This window comes from Sturnira hondurensis, unplaced genomic scaffold (assembly GCF_014824575.4).
Source record: "Sturnira hondurensis isolate 20B ecotype Veracruz unplaced genomic scaffold, ASM1482457v3 Scaffold0015793, whole genome shotgun sequence".
NCBI classification, from domain to species: domain Eukaryota; kingdom Metazoa; phylum Chordata; class Mammalia; order Chiroptera; family Phyllostomidae; genus Sturnira; species Sturnira hondurensis.
Genome location: NW_028088424.1, coordinates 1,276,170 through 1,294,964, shown reverse-complemented (window position 1 = coordinate 1,294,964; position 18,795 = coordinate 1,276,170). Strand labels below are relative to the sequence as shown.

General features: G+C 41.6%; 3 protein-coding genes across 8 annotated transcripts in view; 2 read left to right on the top strand and 1 right to left on the bottom strand.

Moving 5' to 3' along the window:
- Positions 1-1,264: 1,264 nt before the first annotated feature.
- Positions 1,265-5,980, bottom strand: CFAP68 (cilia and flagella associated protein 68). Of its 2 annotated transcripts, none has more exons than XM_037065569.1 (4): positions 5,879-5,980; positions 2,650-2,880; positions 2,088-2,154; positions 1,265-1,844 (listed from the first exon to the last, which is right to left on the bottom strand). In XM_037065569.1, the coding sequence occupies exons 1-4, from the start codon at positions 5,906-5,908 to the stop codon at positions 1,669-1,671; spliced, it is 504 nt and encodes a 167-aa protein (XP_036921464.1). In that variant the 5' UTR covers positions 5,909-5,980; the 3' UTR covers positions 1,265-1,668. The 2 variants fall into 2 exon arrangements, with proteins under 2 accessions (XP_036921464.1, XP_036921463.1); XM_037065568.1 differs by having other exon boundaries at positions 5,608-5,937.
- Positions 5,221-10,267, top strand: FDXACB1 (ferredoxin-fold anticodon binding domain containing 1). Of its 2 annotated transcripts, none has more exons than XM_037065566.1 (5): positions 5,221-5,241; positions 5,942-6,248; positions 6,476-6,632; positions 7,807-8,010; positions 8,673-10,267. In XM_037065566.1, the coding sequence occupies exons 2-5, from the start codon at positions 6,077-6,079 to the stop codon at positions 9,853-9,855; spliced, it is 1,716 nt and encodes a 571-aa protein (XP_036921461.1). In that variant the 5' UTR covers positions 5,221-5,241; positions 5,942-6,076; the 3' UTR covers positions 9,856-10,267. The 2 variants fall into 2 exon arrangements, with proteins under 2 accessions (XP_036921461.1, XP_036921460.1); XM_037065565.1 differs by lacking the exon at positions 5,221-5,241 and adding an exon at positions 8,159-8,317 and having other exon boundaries at positions 5,995-6,248.
- A 2,575-nt stretch (positions 10,268-12,842) lies between these two features.
- The window catches only part of ALG9 (ALG9 alpha-1,2-mannosyltransferase), a 169,634-nt gene continuing 163,681 nt past the window's right edge, over positions 12,843-18,795 (top strand). For 3 of the 4 annotated variants that reach the window (XM_037065562.1, XM_037065559.1, XM_037065561.1), the window contains exons 1-3: positions 12,843-13,066; positions 13,906-14,044; positions 15,383-15,517. In XM_037065562.1, the coding sequence (XP_036921457.1) occupies positions 12,936-13,066; positions 13,906-14,044; positions 15,383-15,517 (405 nt within the window). In that variant the 5' untranslated portion in view covers positions 12,843-12,935. Of the gene's footprint in view, positions 13,071-13,905; positions 14,045-15,382; positions 15,518-18,795 lie in introns of all 4 variants that reach the window. The other variant, XM_037065563.1, reaches the window with a different exon arrangement.

Here is an 18,795-nt window from a genome sequence, read left to right as displayed (position 1 = left end):
GGTGGGGCGAAAAGTCCATGGAGTGGGTCCATTGCTTTCCCCCAGGTTGATGACATATGAAGGGGAGTGCTCCAGCCAAGAAAGATGACATCTGCAGTGCAGGAGAACTCAGCACAGGGATCCTGATGGTTATCCTTTCAGCTCTCTCCCCCGAGCTACAAAACCCAGACTCTCCTCGTGTAACTGTAGTCTTCTCTGTCCTCCCTCTGCCAGAGTCCAGGATGAGTAGTTATGAACAAGATTTTGTGCATTGGCCCTTTAAGAGGGTACCTGTGTCTCTGGTTGGGCTCTTGCCTCTTCCTGGCAAATAGAATCCTTGCTGTTTTGCACAGCCAGATGTTAGGTGGGCGCCTCTTTTCAGCGCTGGTACTCTGGGCTGGGAAGCCTGGCTTGGGGTTGAGTTGAGACCCCCTGCTTCTCAGGGGGATCTGCAGCTGAGCTGTCCCTCTAGAATCTCAGCTGCTGCTTATGGGAGTGGGTCTAGCCCTTTGTGTAATCCCCCAACCTTCCTACCAGTCTTGATGTGGCTTCTTCTGTAAATCCTTGGTTACAAGACTTTTCTTCATCTAGTCTTCGGATCAGTATTTGGGTTGATTGTTCTACACTTTAGTTGTAATTCCAGTTTGGTCATGGAAGGAGGTGAGTGTAGCTTCTGCCTCCTTTACAGCCATCTCGGATTTCCCTAAGTTTAGCCATTCTAAAATTAAGACTGTTGCCTCTATGGGTTCACCCTAGACTAATCACAACCTTTTCTCAATCCCTATGAGTTTCCTACTTACAAAGACCCATCTTAAATTTAAACCAAATGATTCCTTATCTCAGATTCCTGAGGATAACTTACCCAAATATTTTCCTTTCGAATCATTACTAAGACTCTGTCAAGTTGATGTTCTTCCTTGTTATAGGAAGAACACAGCTTTGAAGAAAAGCTGTGTTTCATAACACAGCTTTGTTTGATCAACAGGTTCCTGTGGTAATGTTTATGGGGAGCAAAAAATTGACAGCCATATACTTTTGAAATATAGATAAAAATAGATAAAATAGAAAAAATAGATAAAATCATATTAGTTCTGAGATCTTCTCCAAAATTAATTTTAAAAAACAGAAAAAGTAGATTAAAAGGGTAGATTAAAAGTAGATTAAAAGTAGATTAAGTAGAGCCAGTAAAATTGGTCATAATTTCTTAAAGATGGAAAATCAGTATAATATTCTATTTTTATGTTTTAAATTCTTCATAAAATAAAAAAATATTTTTCTTTTTCTAGTCCTTAAGAGGAATGTTCATTAAGATCACATTAAAGTGACACTATGTGACCATGTCTACCAGATTCATATCCAGAGAGCATCTAGCCAAATGTAGCCTACGTTTTACTAAATTTTGCTCCTGATGGGAAGACAGGGAAGAGCAGACTGGTTGTAGAAATAAATAGAAATAATTTGAAAGAAATAATTTTTTATTGCCCTTCTACAGCATCCTTAAGGAATAACTAATAGATGTAATCGACTTGAATTTGACATTCAAATCTTGGCTAAAAGAGGGTAGGGAACATTTTCTATGCTTTATTCAGAGAATGAAACTATGCCATAGTTTGCTAAATTCTTAGGTGTGCTTAAAACATGCTCCCTCCTGTATTCTACTGTGGAAAAAATGAAGCTTCTTATTTTTTCTTAGAACCCTAGGCCCTGAAATGGGCAGTTATTATGACTACACACACATGCAGAGTGATGTCCAATTTGAGGTTTTGAATAGCTGCTCATATAAGTTGATTTCTCTGTGCATTTGTATCGAGGAGGATCCAGCTCAGGTTGATGTCCTGGGAACCAGTGAGGCTCTCGCTTAAATCCTAAGAGAAGAGAAAAGAGAAGGAAATACAAGTGAAATCAGTCAATAGGAAGGAGTCTTAGCAACTAATTTCACTCTTACTTCTAAGAAAATACAGAGTGAGTCCTGTCAAAATTCAGAAGAGACATTATTCACTCACTCATTCCTTCATTTATTCAGTTTACTTTTATTTGAGTTCCTTCTGCATTCCAGGCCCTGAATTAGACCCTGAGACTATAAGAATTGAAAAGAATAATCCACCTACTATGGGTTGAAAGTGGCATTTTTTTATTGTAGCTGGTATCATATGTTGTTTCAAAGTAGTGTCCACACTGGAAAGAAAAAGTAATAGATTAAAAACATAGGAGTCTATAACCAATACTGGGAAATAAAGGACACGGTGACATGAATTCTAGCAGTCTCTGTCATATTTTAGATTAACTAGAGGTCTATATGTCATTACTCTATATCCTACCAACTTTCATAATCTTTGTATGTTTGTTTGATTAGGAGAGCTACAAGGGCAAGGACCGGAGAAGAGCTAGGCTGAGTCAGAAGACATATATTTTTGTAGATGAATAAAGTTCACACAGAAGCAAGAGAAAGAGTATTACCCATCTTTTAATTACCTTACAATAGTACGATATTTAATTTGATAGTAAAGTAGAATAAATATTCCAGCTAAGGAACTGATGCTCTCCCCAAACCACTTCATTGAACAGAAGCATGAGAGATTTCAGCATTAGAAGTTATCAAATGACTGCCTCTCAAATGGCCACTGGTATTTGTTTTGCTAACAGAAGGAAACAGAGAACGTTTAAGATTACCTGGGAAGGCAAAGGTTTGGGCTGCATGATATTCCTTAGGTCATATCTTTCCTGATTCCAGTTGCCCATCAGGGTATGGTTTGAATAGGCATTCTCATTAGTGGTGCATCTCCATCCATACTGGAAAAACTTGGACATATCATTCCAATCTGTCCACACTTCAGCATGGCCATCTGCATTAATGAGGCTGCCATAGTGGGGGTTTGTAAGGAAACAGGACAGGAACTGACTCTGGGAAAAGGTGAGAACAGATAAACTTGTTACACAAATCAGAGAGCAGAAAAGGCATCCTTTTTTTACCCTTGGCCAAGCACAATACAAGTACAGCTTACTAATAATCTAGACTTTCTTCACAAATTAATTATTGTCATTCTGTTTTTTTCTCCAGGTCCACAAGTCCTTTGAGCTACCCTCTCATTCAGCAGCAATGAATGACTATAAAAATCAAATGCTCTTCCTTGAAAAGATAGAAAAAGTTTAGTACCCCCAATACTACATGCTAGCTAAATGATCAGGTCATTTGGAGATATGGGAATTTAAGAACTAAGAGTATTGCTACAAAGATAATAGAGACAAGTGAGAACTGGAAAACTAGATAACAATAAATTATAGTTTCCTTCCTTCTAGGCCCAGTTCAAATGCCACTTATTCCACCTACCTTTCCTTGTTTGTCTCACACAGTACTTCATGTTCATATCTTTCTGTATTTATAATTTCTACCATGTGTCAAGAGTTCTTGAAACGTGTGCAGAATCCCTTAAACTGTAGAATCCCGAGGACAGGATCTGTGTCTTACTTATTCTAACACCTTCTCCTTCTGCCTGCCCTCTCAACCAACAGTTCTTGGAACATACCAGATGACCAGTGTCTGAATTTCAGTTTTGTAGGAAATCAAAAGCCTACCCATTTTTATAATTGATGAGAGAGAGAGAATGAGAATATCTGGCCATGGTCTGGTGGCTCAGTTGGTTGGAGCATTATCCCATATGCCAAAAATGTTGTGGGTTTGATCCCTGGTGAGGGCACATACCTAGGTTATGAGTTTGATCCCTGGTTGGGGAACATACAGGAGGCAATCAATCGATGTTTCTCTTTCACATCAATGTTTCTCTTGCTCTCTCTCTCCCGTCCCCCAACCCCACCCTAAAATCAAAAAATATATCCTTGGGTAAAGATTAAAATAATGATAATTTTTTTTAAGTCTGGTTTTTGGCATAGGAGCAGGACAATACCTTCCTCAAAGAAGAGTAATCTGATGCTGGGTAACTTTTGTTGTTTGTAGATTCCATAGGAAAGTGACAGAAAGCCTTCCACTTCCAGTCCATGTTCTTTAAAAGAAGAGATGTCACCAAATCTGGCCCTCTCAGTTCTCCAAGTAAAGAAAGAAATGTACATCACCCAAATTACCATGACCAGGTGGCCATGATTTGGGAGTCACCACTCACTCTCCTTTCCACAGGTAGGGACCAAGCTAATACTGTAGGTTTAAAGGTAACTGTCCTCACACCATCTGCCTTTGTGAAGATAGATGCATGCACTGATGTCAACAAACAGCTTGATGACTGAAGAGTAGCTGGTCCCAAAGTCCAACAAGCTTAGTATTCAGACTGCAGACCAAGGCCATATCTCCTGAGGCTGTAGGATGAATACCACCACCCACTCTGTTGTCTATTCCTGGAACCTGGGGCTTATCTTTGACACTGATTTCTGTTTCAACACTTTACACCCATCCAATCACTAAGTCTTGCTGATTTTTGAATCAGCTCACTACCCTCCATTCCACTGCCAAGTTCCAATTCAGACCACTATCAGCCCTGGATGCTATTACTGCTGTGGCCTCCTAAGGATCTCCCTGCCATCAGCCTAGTTCTTTTCAAGTCCTTCTCTACAAAAAAGTAGGACTTTCAAAACTGAAAATCTAAGGGTGTCCTTTTCCTACGGATTTAAAATGTTTCAGTATCTGGCCACTGTTTCAGAATACGGTTCAGGCTGTTACAATGGTTTATAATGCTCTAGATGACCCGACCCTTGCTTCATTTTTCAGTCTCGAGTATTACCCACTCTCCCTCCAACTACATTTCAGCCAAACTCAACAGTTCTTTTTCTCCATTATGCTTTTTTTGCCCCTTCACTCCTTTTAACCCTTTTGTAAAGTGTACTCCCCACCCCTTCAGCTTTCAACTCAAGTTTCAACTCCAGGAAATTTTTCACTTCTCCACCCGGCCCCCCTCCCGCCCCCCGCCCCCCCCGCCCCACCCCCCCACCCCCACCGGCAATGCTAAGATTTCTCTTCTGTGTGCCTGTAACGCAGAAGGTCGACCAGGGGGGAGCCTGCTCCGTCAGATAAGCCGAAAAAACCACAAGGACGACTGGATGGAGCAGACATAGCATTTATTACTCACATTACAGGGAGCACCAATGGCGACAGATCTGTGCAGCAGGGCCACACCTCCCTCAGTTCCAGACTTGTTTTAAGGTATCCCAAAGGGGTCACGTGCCTTGCACATGACTCTACACTGAATTACCTCAGTGTGTACGTGCAAAAAGGTCAAAAAGCAGTCACGCAGGTCAAGAGACCACTCCCAAAAGGAGGTAAGGAGAGAATTATAATCCATTTCTAAAGGAATGCACATTCCTTCGGGCCAGGGGCCCGGCCAGCCTTGGAGGATTGGAGGAGCCAGGTCCAGCACGATCCCACAGCACCCTGAATTACTCCACTCATAGCATGGCATCTCATTATATCAGAATTGCATTTGCTGTTGTGCATCCTTCGCCAGACTACAAGCTCAGTGAAACCGTAGGCTCCATCTTGCTCATTTAAATATTTATCTAACCATCCTCACAATGGCACCTAACAGGTACTCCGTATTTTTTCCATCATTCTTTTAGTATCGTAAGGGGATTTCAATATTTTCGGCAATATTTCTTGAATAAATAAAAGGCAGGAGATAGAATCACCTGGAGAAATTCCGAGCAGCAGAAACAATGGGCAGCAGCCATTTCGGATGAGATGATTTATAAAGTCCTCTATGAGAGGAAGGTACAAAACACAGCCTAACTTCTTGTCCTGAGCCCGGACCCGCTTCCATCATCACTCAGAACTCGCCTCACCCTCGGCCTGCCCCACCGCGTTACTGACTGCAAGTGTGATGAAGTCGCTCATGACCACCCTCGGGCTATGAGGCATTTATTTTGACACTTCCGAAGGGGTGTTGGTGGGGTGACATACGGTGCGGTCGGTGTCTCGCGTTTTACTCATTGCTATTTTCTTCCCGGGCTGTTGTTGTTCTAGGTTGTCAACGCCTCCAAGCACTATGTTGCGTCATCAACCAGCGACTTGTGAGGCGGGAGCAGCAAGAGACCCGCGAAGGAAGTGACGTCAAAAACTAGCGCTTCCAAGAACCCGAGCGGGGACCCGGTTGGGGCCATGGCCCCTCGGCGCCTCCTATTGGTTGGGGAGGGAAATTTCTCCTTCGCCGCCGCAGTAAGCGAGACCCTGGACCCCAGCACGAGTCTAACTGCCACTTGCCTCCAGTTCCCGTCCGAAGTGGCCCGGGATCCCGTGGCGTGGGAGAATCTGCGTCGCCTTCGTGAGCGAGGTAGCTAGAACGACTCCTCTTCGAAGCCCCGCCCAGGGCCTGGCGCAGCCCCAAGTAGGAAGGGTGGGAACTTGGGGATTCAAGTCGCGTGAGAATTGCTTTTGAACACCCCACGAACCTTTACAGGAAGCGCGCTCCGTGCTTAGACCAGGGCTTTTTCGCACGGTCCAGGTTAGAGAAGGGTTTTCTCTGGTTCTCTGTTAAGACATCTTCTGTCTATATTTCAGGTACCAAGATACGTTTTGGTGTGGACTGTACCCAGCTGGCAGATGCCTTTGAACTGCACGACAGGGAGTTCGATCAAATTTGTTTTAACTTTCCCCACTGTGGACGCAAAGCTGGAGTAGCTAGGAACAGGGAACTGCTTGCCAGATTTTTCCAGAGGTGAGGAAAGAAGAGCACTCACAACTGAAATATTTAAGATGCACATTACATAATGCACTAAAACATTTTAGTTTGGGGAATTAGACATACGTAAATGACTGTAAGTTCAGAGGGAATATAAAGCTCCAGAAGAACACACAGTCTTGTTGGAAAGGCAGATGTATAACCTCAAATACTAAATAAAGTATAAATAATGCGCTTTTTGGCATGTAAAGGGATGATCACCTATTTTTAATAATGCATAATAATGGTAGCCAGTATAGTCTAATGGTGAAGAGCATGGATTTAGGAGGCAAACCGCCTGGATTCAAATCCACACCTATTACTTAATAGTTGCATGATTTTAGGTAAGCTTATTCACTCCTTTTTTGCTTCCTCATCTATAAACTGAAGGTATTTATATTAAGTACCTCATAAAATTATCTCAAATTTATCACAACCAGCAATTTTCAACTGGTGTGCCAGAATAATTTTTAAAACATGCAATACTTCACTATTTAGTCAGGGGCACTGACCTCTTGTCCTTTAGACTGTCAAATAAAAAATGACATCAGTCAACACAGCAGTAGCCATCAGGTGTGAATTAAGCAAAATTATACCTATTTTTGTCAGATCAGCAAAAAATATTTTGGTGTGCCACAGAATTTTAGTAATTATTTTATGTGTGCCATGAGATGAAAAAGGTTGAAAATCTCTGCTCTACACTATTATACCAAAACATGTAATACAATCAGAGGTCTCTTTAGGTCACAGTTAACAAACTTTTCACAGAGGCAGTATTTTAAATTAGCATTTGAAGTATAGAATTTTAACAGGCAGGGGGGAGTAAAAAGAACAACGCTCTCCACAGGGAACAATAGCTGAATCTGTGAATCCTGTATAGGAATTTTGCAGACATTGACCTTTCTGTAACATGTAGGTGAACATTGCAAATACCAAGCTGGATAACACCATGGTCAGCTGCTAGTGTCAGTTATGAGCTGAACATTAAATTTACATTTTTACTTAATTCTAGCTACTTTCTTGCATGTTTGAAGTCTAATAGACCTTTGCCAGTGGGTATGATTGGGTGTCAATTATTTGATAGCCAAGCCATGTATATATATCTAATTCCTGTGGTAATTTCTATTTGTTTCTGATAAATGGCTGGTGTCCTCCCCCATCCTCCCATTAGCTGTGCAGATGTTCTTGCAGAGGAAGGAGAAGTACATGTGGCATTGTGCAGAGGACAAGGAGGGACTCCTGCTGATAATCCCACAAGAGAATGGCACAACAGTTGGCAAGTGGTTGCCATGGCAGCTCTGGGAGGATTCATTTTAAGTGATGTGCATTCCTTTAGCTGTGAGGCTGTGCCAGGGTACAAGTGCACTGGATATAGGTAAGTAATAACAGAGATCTAAGCCTTTTCATCTCTAATGATAAAAAAAATCTCATAGGCAAACTTTTTCCTTGCCAATTTCCTGATCAGTCTCAGAAAGACTTTCTTTAGTAATGAAAGACTTCATATTTGGTGTCTATTTTGCCAGGAGTCAAAATAAATCCTTTCGTGTAGAAGGTGCTTTGAACCATGTCTTCACTCGGAGCTTACCCTTTGAAGGTTCGCAACCAAGAATCTTCAGGATCAAACTGGGTGACCAGTGGTTTTCCTTTCCAGAACCAGAAGCACTTGTAGGAAAGTTGAATAGGTAACTGCTATTTTACCAGAAATCACTTCTATCTCTAGCTGTATCCTGATTGGCTTGATGGCAACCATATATTAAATAGATGTTACATGTACTGTTAATGATGTTGGTACTTTGCATACTTGTCAGTCTGGCCTATATAAGCCTCTTTAGAATTAAAAATTTTCTGGTATGTTGTAGGGATGGTGGTTGTCAGTTCTGAAACACATGATATCTGTTTTTGGTGGACAATTTCTTTGTTTTTTTTCAGGATCAACTTAAGGATAATTCTTTTCTATTCAGTTATCTGCACTTTTAATTCTAACTACATTATAATTATTGAAATTAAAAAGGTTATTTTGTTTTTGTGTTTAAACAGGGGTTTCCTAGAAGCATCTTCCCGTCATCCTATCAAAAACATCAACGACAAACTCATTGCTGAATTGGGGAAAGCTTTCCCTCTAAAAAGGCTGACGTGTTCCTTCCCTTTGCTGCCAGAGGGAGAAACCCGAGTTCTCACTTCCTGGAACTGTGACATTCTATCAGCCGCCTTTTGGATTAATCTCCTTGAAGAGAACTCAAGTTCTGAGTCCCTGACAGGTGGGACACCACAAGATATGGAGGACTTTCTAGTGTCATTATCAGAACTTAGCCTTCCCAGGAGCCCTGGAAGAGATGGTAAGGAAGAAGTTAATGAAGGAATCTATGGCCAAGCCAAGATCTGGCTTAGACCTTCTCTCCTAGTTCATGTTCAGGCTGTCATCCAAGCACCAGACTTCCTCCCAGGTTTTTTACACATCCTCAGTGGACCTGTCTTTCAGAAGTGCCGCATCTCACCTTTCACAATGCCAGCATTTCATGAAACTTTATTTATCCTTGGGTTTAATCACAGTCTAAAGGATGGCTGTCTTCAGTCACTACTGGACCACCTGAAGGGCATTCTAGATAGCCTTCTGACTCAGTCATTGCAGGAGGGCTCGAAACGGAGCAATTCAGTAGAATTCATCTTTCAACCAAATGGGAAAGATTATATGATTGATGTGAAGTCTCATAATTTTGGCCTAGATTGTGCCAAGGATCTGATTATTGGGTCTGTTACCACATCTGTTCCAAGCATTATACATGAAGACCAGTGTTTTGTGTTTGTGTCAATAAACTTGGACCTGTTAGCCATGCTTATCTGGGGTATCTCTGACTGGAGGATGTTGTGGACCTTTGATAAACGTTTCCTGAAGAATTTTGTCCCTGGAAAAATAGAACCCTTTAAAAGCTATTCTCTATATCCTCCAAGCTATGTGCATGATATTAGTTTTTGGTTAGATGAGAAGAAAGGATTTGATGAACTAGAGTTTCACACTATTGCCCGAGCAGTGTCCCAGGACACTGTCATATCCATACAATTCCTTAGTCGTTTTCAGCATCCTGAGACTGAACAGGTCAGTCTCTGCTATAGACTGACCTACAAGACTTGTGACAAGGCCCTTACCCGGCAGCAGGTAGCATCAATGCAGTCCCAGTTTAGGAAAGAGATTCAACGACAACTACATGTGACACCTCGGTAGTTTAGTAAATTCATTTCTGCAATGTGATTTTCATGAGTGTGGGATAAAAAAACAATTTATAACTGAGAGTCTGAACGATGACAACTTCACCCTAATCATCAGTGGGAGTGGTAGATGCCATTGAGTAAGCACATGTACTGTGTGGCTGTTGCATTACAAATGGCTGAGTGAGTACAGCAATGAACCTGCATCAGATTTTGCATTAAGCTTGAATATTCCTCTGTGGAAACAATTTGGATGATTCTGAAGGGTGCAGCTATGGGCAGCTGGTGATTGGCAGCTTCATCATCACAACATACCCACTCAGGTCTTGTACAGTTTTTTGGTGAAACATCAAATCACCCAGGTGACTCAGCCCCCTTGCATCCCAGACTTCATGCCCTGTGACTTGTGGCTTTTTCCAAAACTAAAATCACCTTTGAAAGGGCAGAGATTTCAGACCATCAGTGAGATTCAGGAAAATAGGACAGGGCAGCTGATGGTGATTGGGAGACTTATGTGAGGTCCCAAAGTGCCTATTTTGAGGGGACTGAGGTGTCATTGTCCTATATACAATGTTTCTTGTATCTTGTATCCTCTTCAATAAATATCTCTCTTTCATTTAACGTGGCTGGATACTTTCTGGACAGTTCATCTATGTATTTTTTTCTTACTGTCAATTTCTCAAATCTATTTACAAGAATGATTTTTAGATATTTATTAGTTTTGGTAGGTTGCAAGTGCTCTATAATTAGTATTGGTATCATCATCATCATTTTTAATCAGTAATTGACTACTCTTATTAAAGTCATGGAACTAATAAGTGTCAGATTTTGAGTTCATACTTAGATCCATCTGACTCTACAGCCCAGGTTCCTTCTGCCACTTTGTTACTTCTCTTTATCTAGTCTTCAACAGGAATCCCTCAACTGTGATTAACTCTAAAATTTGCTCCCCTAGATATGGGGGGCTTCTATTGTAAACATCTGTAAGGAACACTAGGAGATTGGCTCAGCTCAGGACTCTGAGGAATGGGGTACTCGATGTGATTTAATAAATGTTTCTGTTAATTAATAATTAGGCTTCACCAATTGGAATTATATCATAGACTTTGTGAAGGAAATAACTGTCTTATTTATTCTTATATTTGGAGAAGAGCATATACAGAAAGGCAAGAAATGGAAGCAGAGAAACAAATTAGGAGGCTATTATCATAGTGCAAATGAGATAATGGTGACCTAGGCCAGTGTGTATGAAGTTGTTGGACTGGATAATTATTAGGAGAGTTTGCTGATGAATTAAACATATGGATGGGTAGAGGGTGTGGAGTTAGAGAAATAAAGGGATCAAGCAGGATCCCTAGGTTTTTGACCTGAGCAACTGGAATAATAGAGTGTCATTAGCAAATGGGAAAACCGGCATAGGGACATCAAGGAATCTCATATGCAAACATGTATTGCTTAGATCTCCATGTGGACTGTAAGCTCACTAAAGGCAGGTAAGGGATTTATAGCTTTCTTCCATCCCCATTCGTGCCTGGTAGGTGACTGAAGCAGCATTTGAGCTGGATCTTAAAACAAGGGCAGGGGTGTCATGGGAGGATTGTTAGGTAGGGAGGCCATGCATTCCAGACAGGGCATACATGAGCAGAGACAGCTAATGGAGTATTTGGGGTACTTTTCAAGCTAGTTAATTGGAATGTAAAATGTGTATAGGAAGGTAGTAGAAGATAAGATTAGAAATAGGACTGGAGTTAGTTCATGAAAGACTGTGGTTGCTAAAATAAGGAGTTTGTACTTTATTTGACAGGCAATAGGAAAATTGTGTTTAACCAAGGAAGTGACACAAAAGTAGTGCTTTTGAAAATTAATTGGACAATGTTGCACAGGATGAATTTGAGATGGGAAATCCCTGTAAGGATGCTATCCTAGTAGTTCTCAGTAGAGGCAGACATGGGCCTGGATTAGAGTGAACTGAAAAGGAGATGGGATGTATGAGATAGAGCTAGGCTGGGATATCTGAACCTGGTAAGCAATAATTGTGTGTGGAAATTGAGCAATATGCTCAATTGCCATTTTCAATACTTCAGAATTTTTAGTATGAAATTATAACCTGGGACCCTGTCAGTGTTAGCAGTTCCCCCTATAAATTTGTTTTAGTTACTGGTACAGAGCTTCATAGGGTGGGGTAGAGCTGTGACTGAGGGAGTAGGCAGAATGTCAGGAGCAGGTGAATGACTCCTGAAAATCACAGGCATGATATCATGAAGATGCCCATGTAAAAATGCCTGTATGAAAACAGGGGTCTTCTCTTGATCTGGTTGGATGAGCATGGACTTTGTATTACGTCCCGAGTTGGAATATTGCTCCTAGGTTGAATTGGGCCTGGATTGGAATATGGCTGCACCATTTCCCAGCTGTGTGACCTTGGGCCTCAGTTTTCTTCTCAATAAAACATGGTTGTTATGAGTATTAAATTTTAAAAGGATAAAATCTGTTTAAATGCTCACCATAATGCTGTAATGGCAACAGAGGCCATGGGTGTCTGAGTGAATATGCTGCATAGAATTTTTCACTTTTTCCCCCTCACTCTGTATTCTGCCATTACAGCTGTGTCTCGCTGAAGCAGTTCATGACCTGCGGGCTCTCCTTACCATTCCTAACAAAATAGGCAGCAAGTGGTCAGTGATCTTTTAAGGACTTACCCCTTGGTAAACAGCTGTGCTATGATTTTTAACTGAATAGTTCCACGTACTTTGCAGAGTTTACTGCTTTCTACTGGTGCTTTCTTTTAAATGGGGGGGTTGAAGAATGGTTTTGTAGGATTGTGGAAAATGCTGAAAAGTGAAGAGCTGGAGGGAGGAAAGGCCAGAGTTACAAGTATGTAGAAGGAATAGCTGTAATAGTAAAGCGTAGTCTCAGGTCCTATTTCTTTTCTACTCAGGGATTTGCCCCATTTGACCCCATAACGTCATAATTTAGTCTTTTCTGCGCATGTCAAGGTATTTTGTCCCTCCGCGGACACCGTTTGCCAGCCAAAGCAGTCTCCTGCTCACGGTATTTGTAGGGTGCCGAATTCTGCTTTTTTCTTCCACGTTGGCCATGGCGAGTCGAGGGGCTCGGCAGCGCCTGAAGGGAAGCGGGAGCAGTGGCGGGGACACAGGCTGGGCTGCGGACAAGCTGCGGGAGCTGCTGAGCAGCCGGGAGGCGGGCAGCGCGGAGCCCCGGACAGAGTAGGTGTGCGGGCGTGGCGGGGGCGTGGCCGGGCGAGCGCCCCTCGGAGGGTCTAGCGAAGCGGTGCCGGGCTTCGCCCGGAACAGCTTTCTTGCAGGAAGGTCCCGACCTTTGTATGCAGGTCCTTCTGCTCTTCCTGGCTGTGTCAGCGTCCTAGAGTCCCTACCTCGGGTCCCATCTTTGCTGTAAAAAAACCCTGGGGTGCGGGTCTGTGATGCTCCTGGCCCAGGCGTGGTCTGGCGTCTTGGTGTTTGAGTTGGCAGGAGGAAAGAGGATACCTTTCTCCACTGTCCCTCACTGTTTTCTTCATTCTCCCCAAAGTCATGACCCTTCCTCCAGCACGAGCAACCACCTCTCTCCCCAAGCCCGGGAACTGCAGGTTAGGACTGCGTTGAAGAAGCTGCCAACATACGGATTTCGAAGAGATTACCGTACCTTGCACATGTTAGGCCTCTGTACATTGGAAAATAGGCAAATGAATACAGCCATGGAAAGCCATGACCTTGTAAAAATAAGGAACAGGATGAGAGCTTTGTGATCTTCAAGTGAGTGATTAGTTGACTTGGGGTAAATGGAGCGCCGTAGATGCCTGGAACTCAAGTGTACGAGGTAGCTTACACCTGAAAAACAGGAAATGGAAGGGATTATTAAGGTTGATCTACTCAGAACTACTAACTGTTCGCTTTTATAGGTGAATACTTCAGTGTTTCAGTGTCCCTTCCCATTCTTGTCTTTTTTTGCTTTGTTTTAGTCTTTCTAGTTAGTAGGTCCTTTCAGACACTTATTTTTTTCTTTTCCTTTTTTTGCTTTTGTTTTTGTTTTTTTTTGCTCTGAGCAGGTTATCTGGGAACAAAGCAGGACAAGTTTGGGCACCTGAAGGATCAACTGCTTTCAAATGTTTGCTCTCAGCAAGATTATGTGCTGCTCTCCTGAGCAACATCTCTGACTGTGATGAAACATTCAACTACTGGGAACCAGTAGGTGATTTCTTTGGGTATTTTTGTTGTTGTTATTGTTCTTGATTTCACTGCTTGGGACCTCATTGCCAATCAAAATATAAATACTGTATACAAATGTAACTACTAGTAGTAACTTCACTTTCACTTTTGTATTCTAAGCTGATGATTTAGCAGTAGTAACTATTGAAAGCTGTAGGGTATTTGGTTATTTTACGAAAAGATGTAATTTGTAGCCATGATTGGGTAGCTAGCTCAGTTGGTGAGAGCATCATCCTGATATTCAAAGGTTGTGGGTTCATTCCCCTGTCAGGGCACACACAAGAATCAGCCAGTGCATGCAATAAATAACGGGAACAAGAAATGTTTTATGTTTAATGTTTCTCTCTCTCCCTCCCTCCCCTTCTCTCCCCCCCTCCCCATTCCTTTCTCTCTCTAAAAAGAAAAAAAAATCAATAAAGCTCTGGCTTGTGTGGTTGATTGGAGCATCATCTGGTAACCAAAGGGTTGTGGGTTAAATTCTCAGGGCACATACCTAGGTTTTGGTTCCATCCCCCTTCTAGGTGTGTATTCCTGGTCCAGGCATGTGCAGATGGCAACCAATCAATGTTTTTGTCTCACTTTGGTGTTTCTGTCTCCCATCAATGTTTCTCTCCCTCTCTCCCACTCTCTCTCTCTAAAAGCAATGAAAAAAATGTCTTCAGGTGAGGAAAAACTTAATTTAAAAAATTGTAGAGGTGTAATTTATACTTTTTTAAACGTTTTTTAGTAAAAATAATACTTTGAGATAGTTTTAAAAGTTAACTGTTACTAAAGAACTTTAAGGAAAAAACAGTAGCTCTCTGTTCCACTTCTTATGTTCAAATCCCAGTCCTTTCAACTCTCTTAGTTATTTCTTCTGATGTTTACCAAAATAAACATTGTTACTAGTGTGCTTATATTCTATTTCTTGACATGTAAATTTATAAATCTGTTGACTTCCTATTATAGAAAATTCAGAATTGAAATTTTCTAATCTCATTTTTCATAAAAAAATAAATAGCCAGTAGGTGGTTTAAGTAAAATATAAGATTTAGAACATCACTGTATTGGCTAGAAAGTATTTAAAAAATAAGCAGAAGGTAAAATTAAACTTTTAATGTTGGCCACACAATAGTCTTAGAGAATTTATAATGTCCTAATATTTTACAATATTGTATAATTTTGATTCTTATCCATTAGTTGCAAGTCTTGTTGAGAGTTTCAACTTTTTGTGTACTTTTTTCTCATTAATATTTTTGCTCAAAAACTTTACCTGCCTCCTTTTAACAAGGATTTTTGGCCAATATAACCCTGAATTCACCTGTTTTGTACTTTCAGACACACTACCTCATCTATGGGAAGGGGTTTCAGACTTGGGAATATTCTCCAGTTTATGCCATTCGCTCCTATGCTTACTTGTTGCTTCATGCCTGGCCAGCTGCATTTCATGCAAGAATTCTACAAACTAATAAGGTAAGGGCAGGCCAACCTGGAAGCAGTCACAACCAATCAAGAGGTGAGTCTCTGGAACAGTTTTGAGAAAAGGATAAATAGATTGGTAGTTAAGAGGGGATTTTTTTTGAAGAAGAATTATTTATTAATTTCTTGTTCACCAAATATTAATTAAGCAACTTTTATTTGATAGACACTTAATTAAGTGCTATGATGTAACAATGACCAAGTCCCCACTTTTATGGAATTTATGACTTAATAGAGAAGATTACATTGAGCAAGTAATTAAAAATGTGGTGAGTCTTACGAAGGAAGTGTACCAGTGTGCAGTGGGATAGCATATTAGGAGAGCCTAATTTAGACAGAGTGCTAAAAAATAGTTAGGAGTTAACTGAGACCTAACCTGTTACTGCTCAGAAATGACTTTGATGTGTCTTGCAGTGGATTCTTTGAGTTTGTCTCGTTTGGAGTTTTCTTAGCTTCTTTAATCTTTAGGCTTCTGTGTTTTGCCAAATTTGAAGTTTTTAGCTGAATTTTTCATAGTACTTTTTCTATCCTGCCCTATTTCTCCTTTCCTGAGACTCCAGTGATATGAATGCTAGATATTTTAGTTTAGTCCCACAAGACCTTGAGACTATGTTCTTTATTTTCCTAGCCATTTTTTTCTGTGTTGTGTTGAGTAATTTCTTACAGTTTACTGATTTTTTCCTCTGTCCTCTCCATTTCACTGTTGACCCTATCCTTTGAGCTTTTTTTAAAAGTAATTTTTATTGATTATACTATTAGTTTACCCAATTTTCTCCTCTTTATCCACCCTCCACCCTGCCCTCCAACCCGCCAGCGTTCCCCACCTTAGTTCATGTCCATGGGTTGTACACGTAAGTTATTTGAGTCCTCTGTTTCCTATACCATTTTTATCTCTCCCCCTCTATTTTATGCAAACTAAGCATGCTTCTTCTTCCCTGTACCTTTTCCCCCTATTCCTCCCTTCCTCCTCCCCACTGAACTACCTCTGTGTGATGTCCATTTCTCTGATTCTGTTCCTGTTCTGGTTGTTTGCTTAGTTTTAGTTTTCATTGTTTGTCTTTTCTTTTAGGTTCATTTGTTGATAGTTGTGAGTTTGTTGTCATTTTATTATTTATATTTTTATCTTCTTTAGATAAGTCCCATTAAAGTTTCATATCATAAGGGCTTGGTGATGATGAACTCCTTGATCTTGACCTTATCTGGGAAGCACTTTGTCTGCCCTTCCATTCTATTTTTTTTTCTTTTTTTAAAATATATTTTATTGATTATACCATTACAATTGTTCTATTCCCCCCTTCATTCCCCTCCACCCACACACTCCCTCCCCCACCATTCTCCCCCCTTAGTTTATAACCATGTGTCTCAAGTTCTTTAGATTCTATATTTCCCCTACTATTCTTGCCCTCCCCCTATCTATTTTCTACCTACTGTCTATGCTATTTTCTGTACCTTCTCCCCCCTTCTCCTCTTCCCACTCCCCTGTTGCTAATGCTCCACGTGTTCTTCATTTCTATGGTTCCACTCCTGATCTAGCTGTCCTCTTGGTTTGCTTTTGTTTTAGGTGTGGTTGTTAATAACTGTGAGTTTGCTGTCCTTTCACTGTTCATATTTTTCATCTTCTTTTTCTTATATAAGTCCCTTTAGCATTTCATAAAATAAGGTCTTGGTGATGATGAACTCCTTGAACTTGACCTTATCTGAGAAGCACTTTATCTGCCCTTCCATTCTAAATGAAAGCTTTGCTGGATAGGGCAGTCTTGGCTGTAGGTCTTTGGATTTCATGACTTGGAATACTTCTTTCCAGCCCTTTCTTGCCTGTAAGATCTCTTTTGAGAAATCCGCTGACAGTCTGATGGGTACTCCTTTATAGGTGACTGTCCCCTTATCTCTTGCTGCTTCTAGGATTTTCTCCTTCATTTTAATCTTGGATAGTGTAATTATGATGTGCCTTGGTGTGTTCCTTCTTGGGTCCAGCTTCTTTGGGGCTCTCTGAGCTTCCTGGATTTCCTGCAAGTCTATTTCCTTTGCCAGACTGGGGAAGTTCTCCTTTATTATTTGTTCAAATAAGTTTTCCACTCGTGGCTGTTTCTTTCCCCCTTCTGGTACCCCTATAATCCAGATGTTGGAATGTTTAAAGATGTTCTGGAGGTTCCTAAGCCTCTCTTCATTTATTTGAATTCTCATTTCTTCATTCCTTTCTGGTTGGATGTTTCCTTCTTCCTTCTGGTCCATTCCATTTATTTGAGTCCCAGTTTCCTTTCCATCACTATTGGTTTCCTGTGCATCTCCCTTCATTTCAATTAGTTTATCCTTCATATGTTCCTCTAATTTGTGACTATAATCAACCAGTTCTGTGAGCATCCTGATAAACAGTGTCTTGAACTGTGCATCTGAGAGGCTGGCAATTTCTCGGTCGCTTAGAGTTATTGGCTCTGGGACTTTGAGTTCTTCTTGCGCCATCTTTTGGGCTGTTCATGCCTGTTACGACGCAGGATCGGAGCCCTAGGTATTCACCAGAGCAGGACAACTCAGTCCCTGGGTTGTGACGCTGTATGTGGGGCCGGGGTCAATGAGGAGCAATGGTGTCTCATCTGCCGCCTCCCGCCGTGGCCCCCACAGGTGCTGCAGCTGCCACCGTCACCGGGGCCTGTGCGTTTCATCCCACTGCATGCGAGTGGATGGCCCTCCACCACTGGGTTCGCCCTCCACCACTGGGTTCGCCCCCTGGGGCCTGCGGGGTCTGTCTCACTGTGCACGAATGTGTGATCTTGGTCAGTCTGCCCCACACCCTGACTGGGTCCGGACTACTTGCGCGCCTAGGTCGGGGGATCTTTCCTGCCCGACCCTGCTCGGCTGCTGGCTCTGCCCCTCTTACCGTCCTGGTTGAACGGTTAGTTGTCAGACTTCCGTATAATTCAGTTTTCTGTTCTTTGGCTGTGTCTTTGTTCTTCAAACCTCTGTTGTATTCAAACTTGGTTGTGGGAGAAGGCACAGTGTTTCCACCTATGCCTCCATCTTGGCAGAAGTTCTGCCCTTCCATTCTAAATGATAGCTTTGCTGGATAGAGCCGTCTTGGATGGAGGTCCTTGCCTTTCATGACTTGGAATACTTCTTTCCAGCCCCTTCTTGCCTGTAAGGTTTCTTTTGAGAAATCAGCTGACAGTCTGATGGGAACTACTTTGTACGTAACTGTCTCCTTTCTTCCTGCTGCTTTTAAGATTCTCTCTTTATCTTTAATCTTGAGTTAAAATTAATGATGATGTGCCTTGGGG

Coding starts and splice junctions, on each gene's coding strand:
- FDXACB1 (XM_037065565.1), top strand. CDS start 6,077: ATGGCCCCTCGGCGCCTCCTATTGGTTGGGGAGGGAAATTTCTCCTTC. Junction 8,011..8,158: donor TACAAGTGCACTGGATATAG/GTAAGTAATAAC, acceptor CTATTTTGCCAG/GAGTCAAAATAAATCCTTTC. Junction 8,318..8,672: donor CTTGTAGGAAAGTTGAATAG/GTAACTGCTATT, acceptor GTGTTTAAACAG/GGGTTTCCTAGAAGCATCTT.
- CFAP68 (XM_037065568.1), bottom strand. CDS start 5,649: ATGGCTGCTGCCCATTGTTTCTGCTGCTCGGAATTTCTCCAG. Junction 2,881..5,607: donor GCTGCTCGGAATTTCTCCAG/GTGATTCTATCT, acceptor ACCTTTTCCCAG/AGTCAGTTCCTGTCCTGTTT. Junction 2,155..2,649: donor CCAAACCTTTGCCTTCCCAG/GTAATCTTAAAC, acceptor TTTTCTTTCCAG/TGTGGACACTACTTTGAAAC.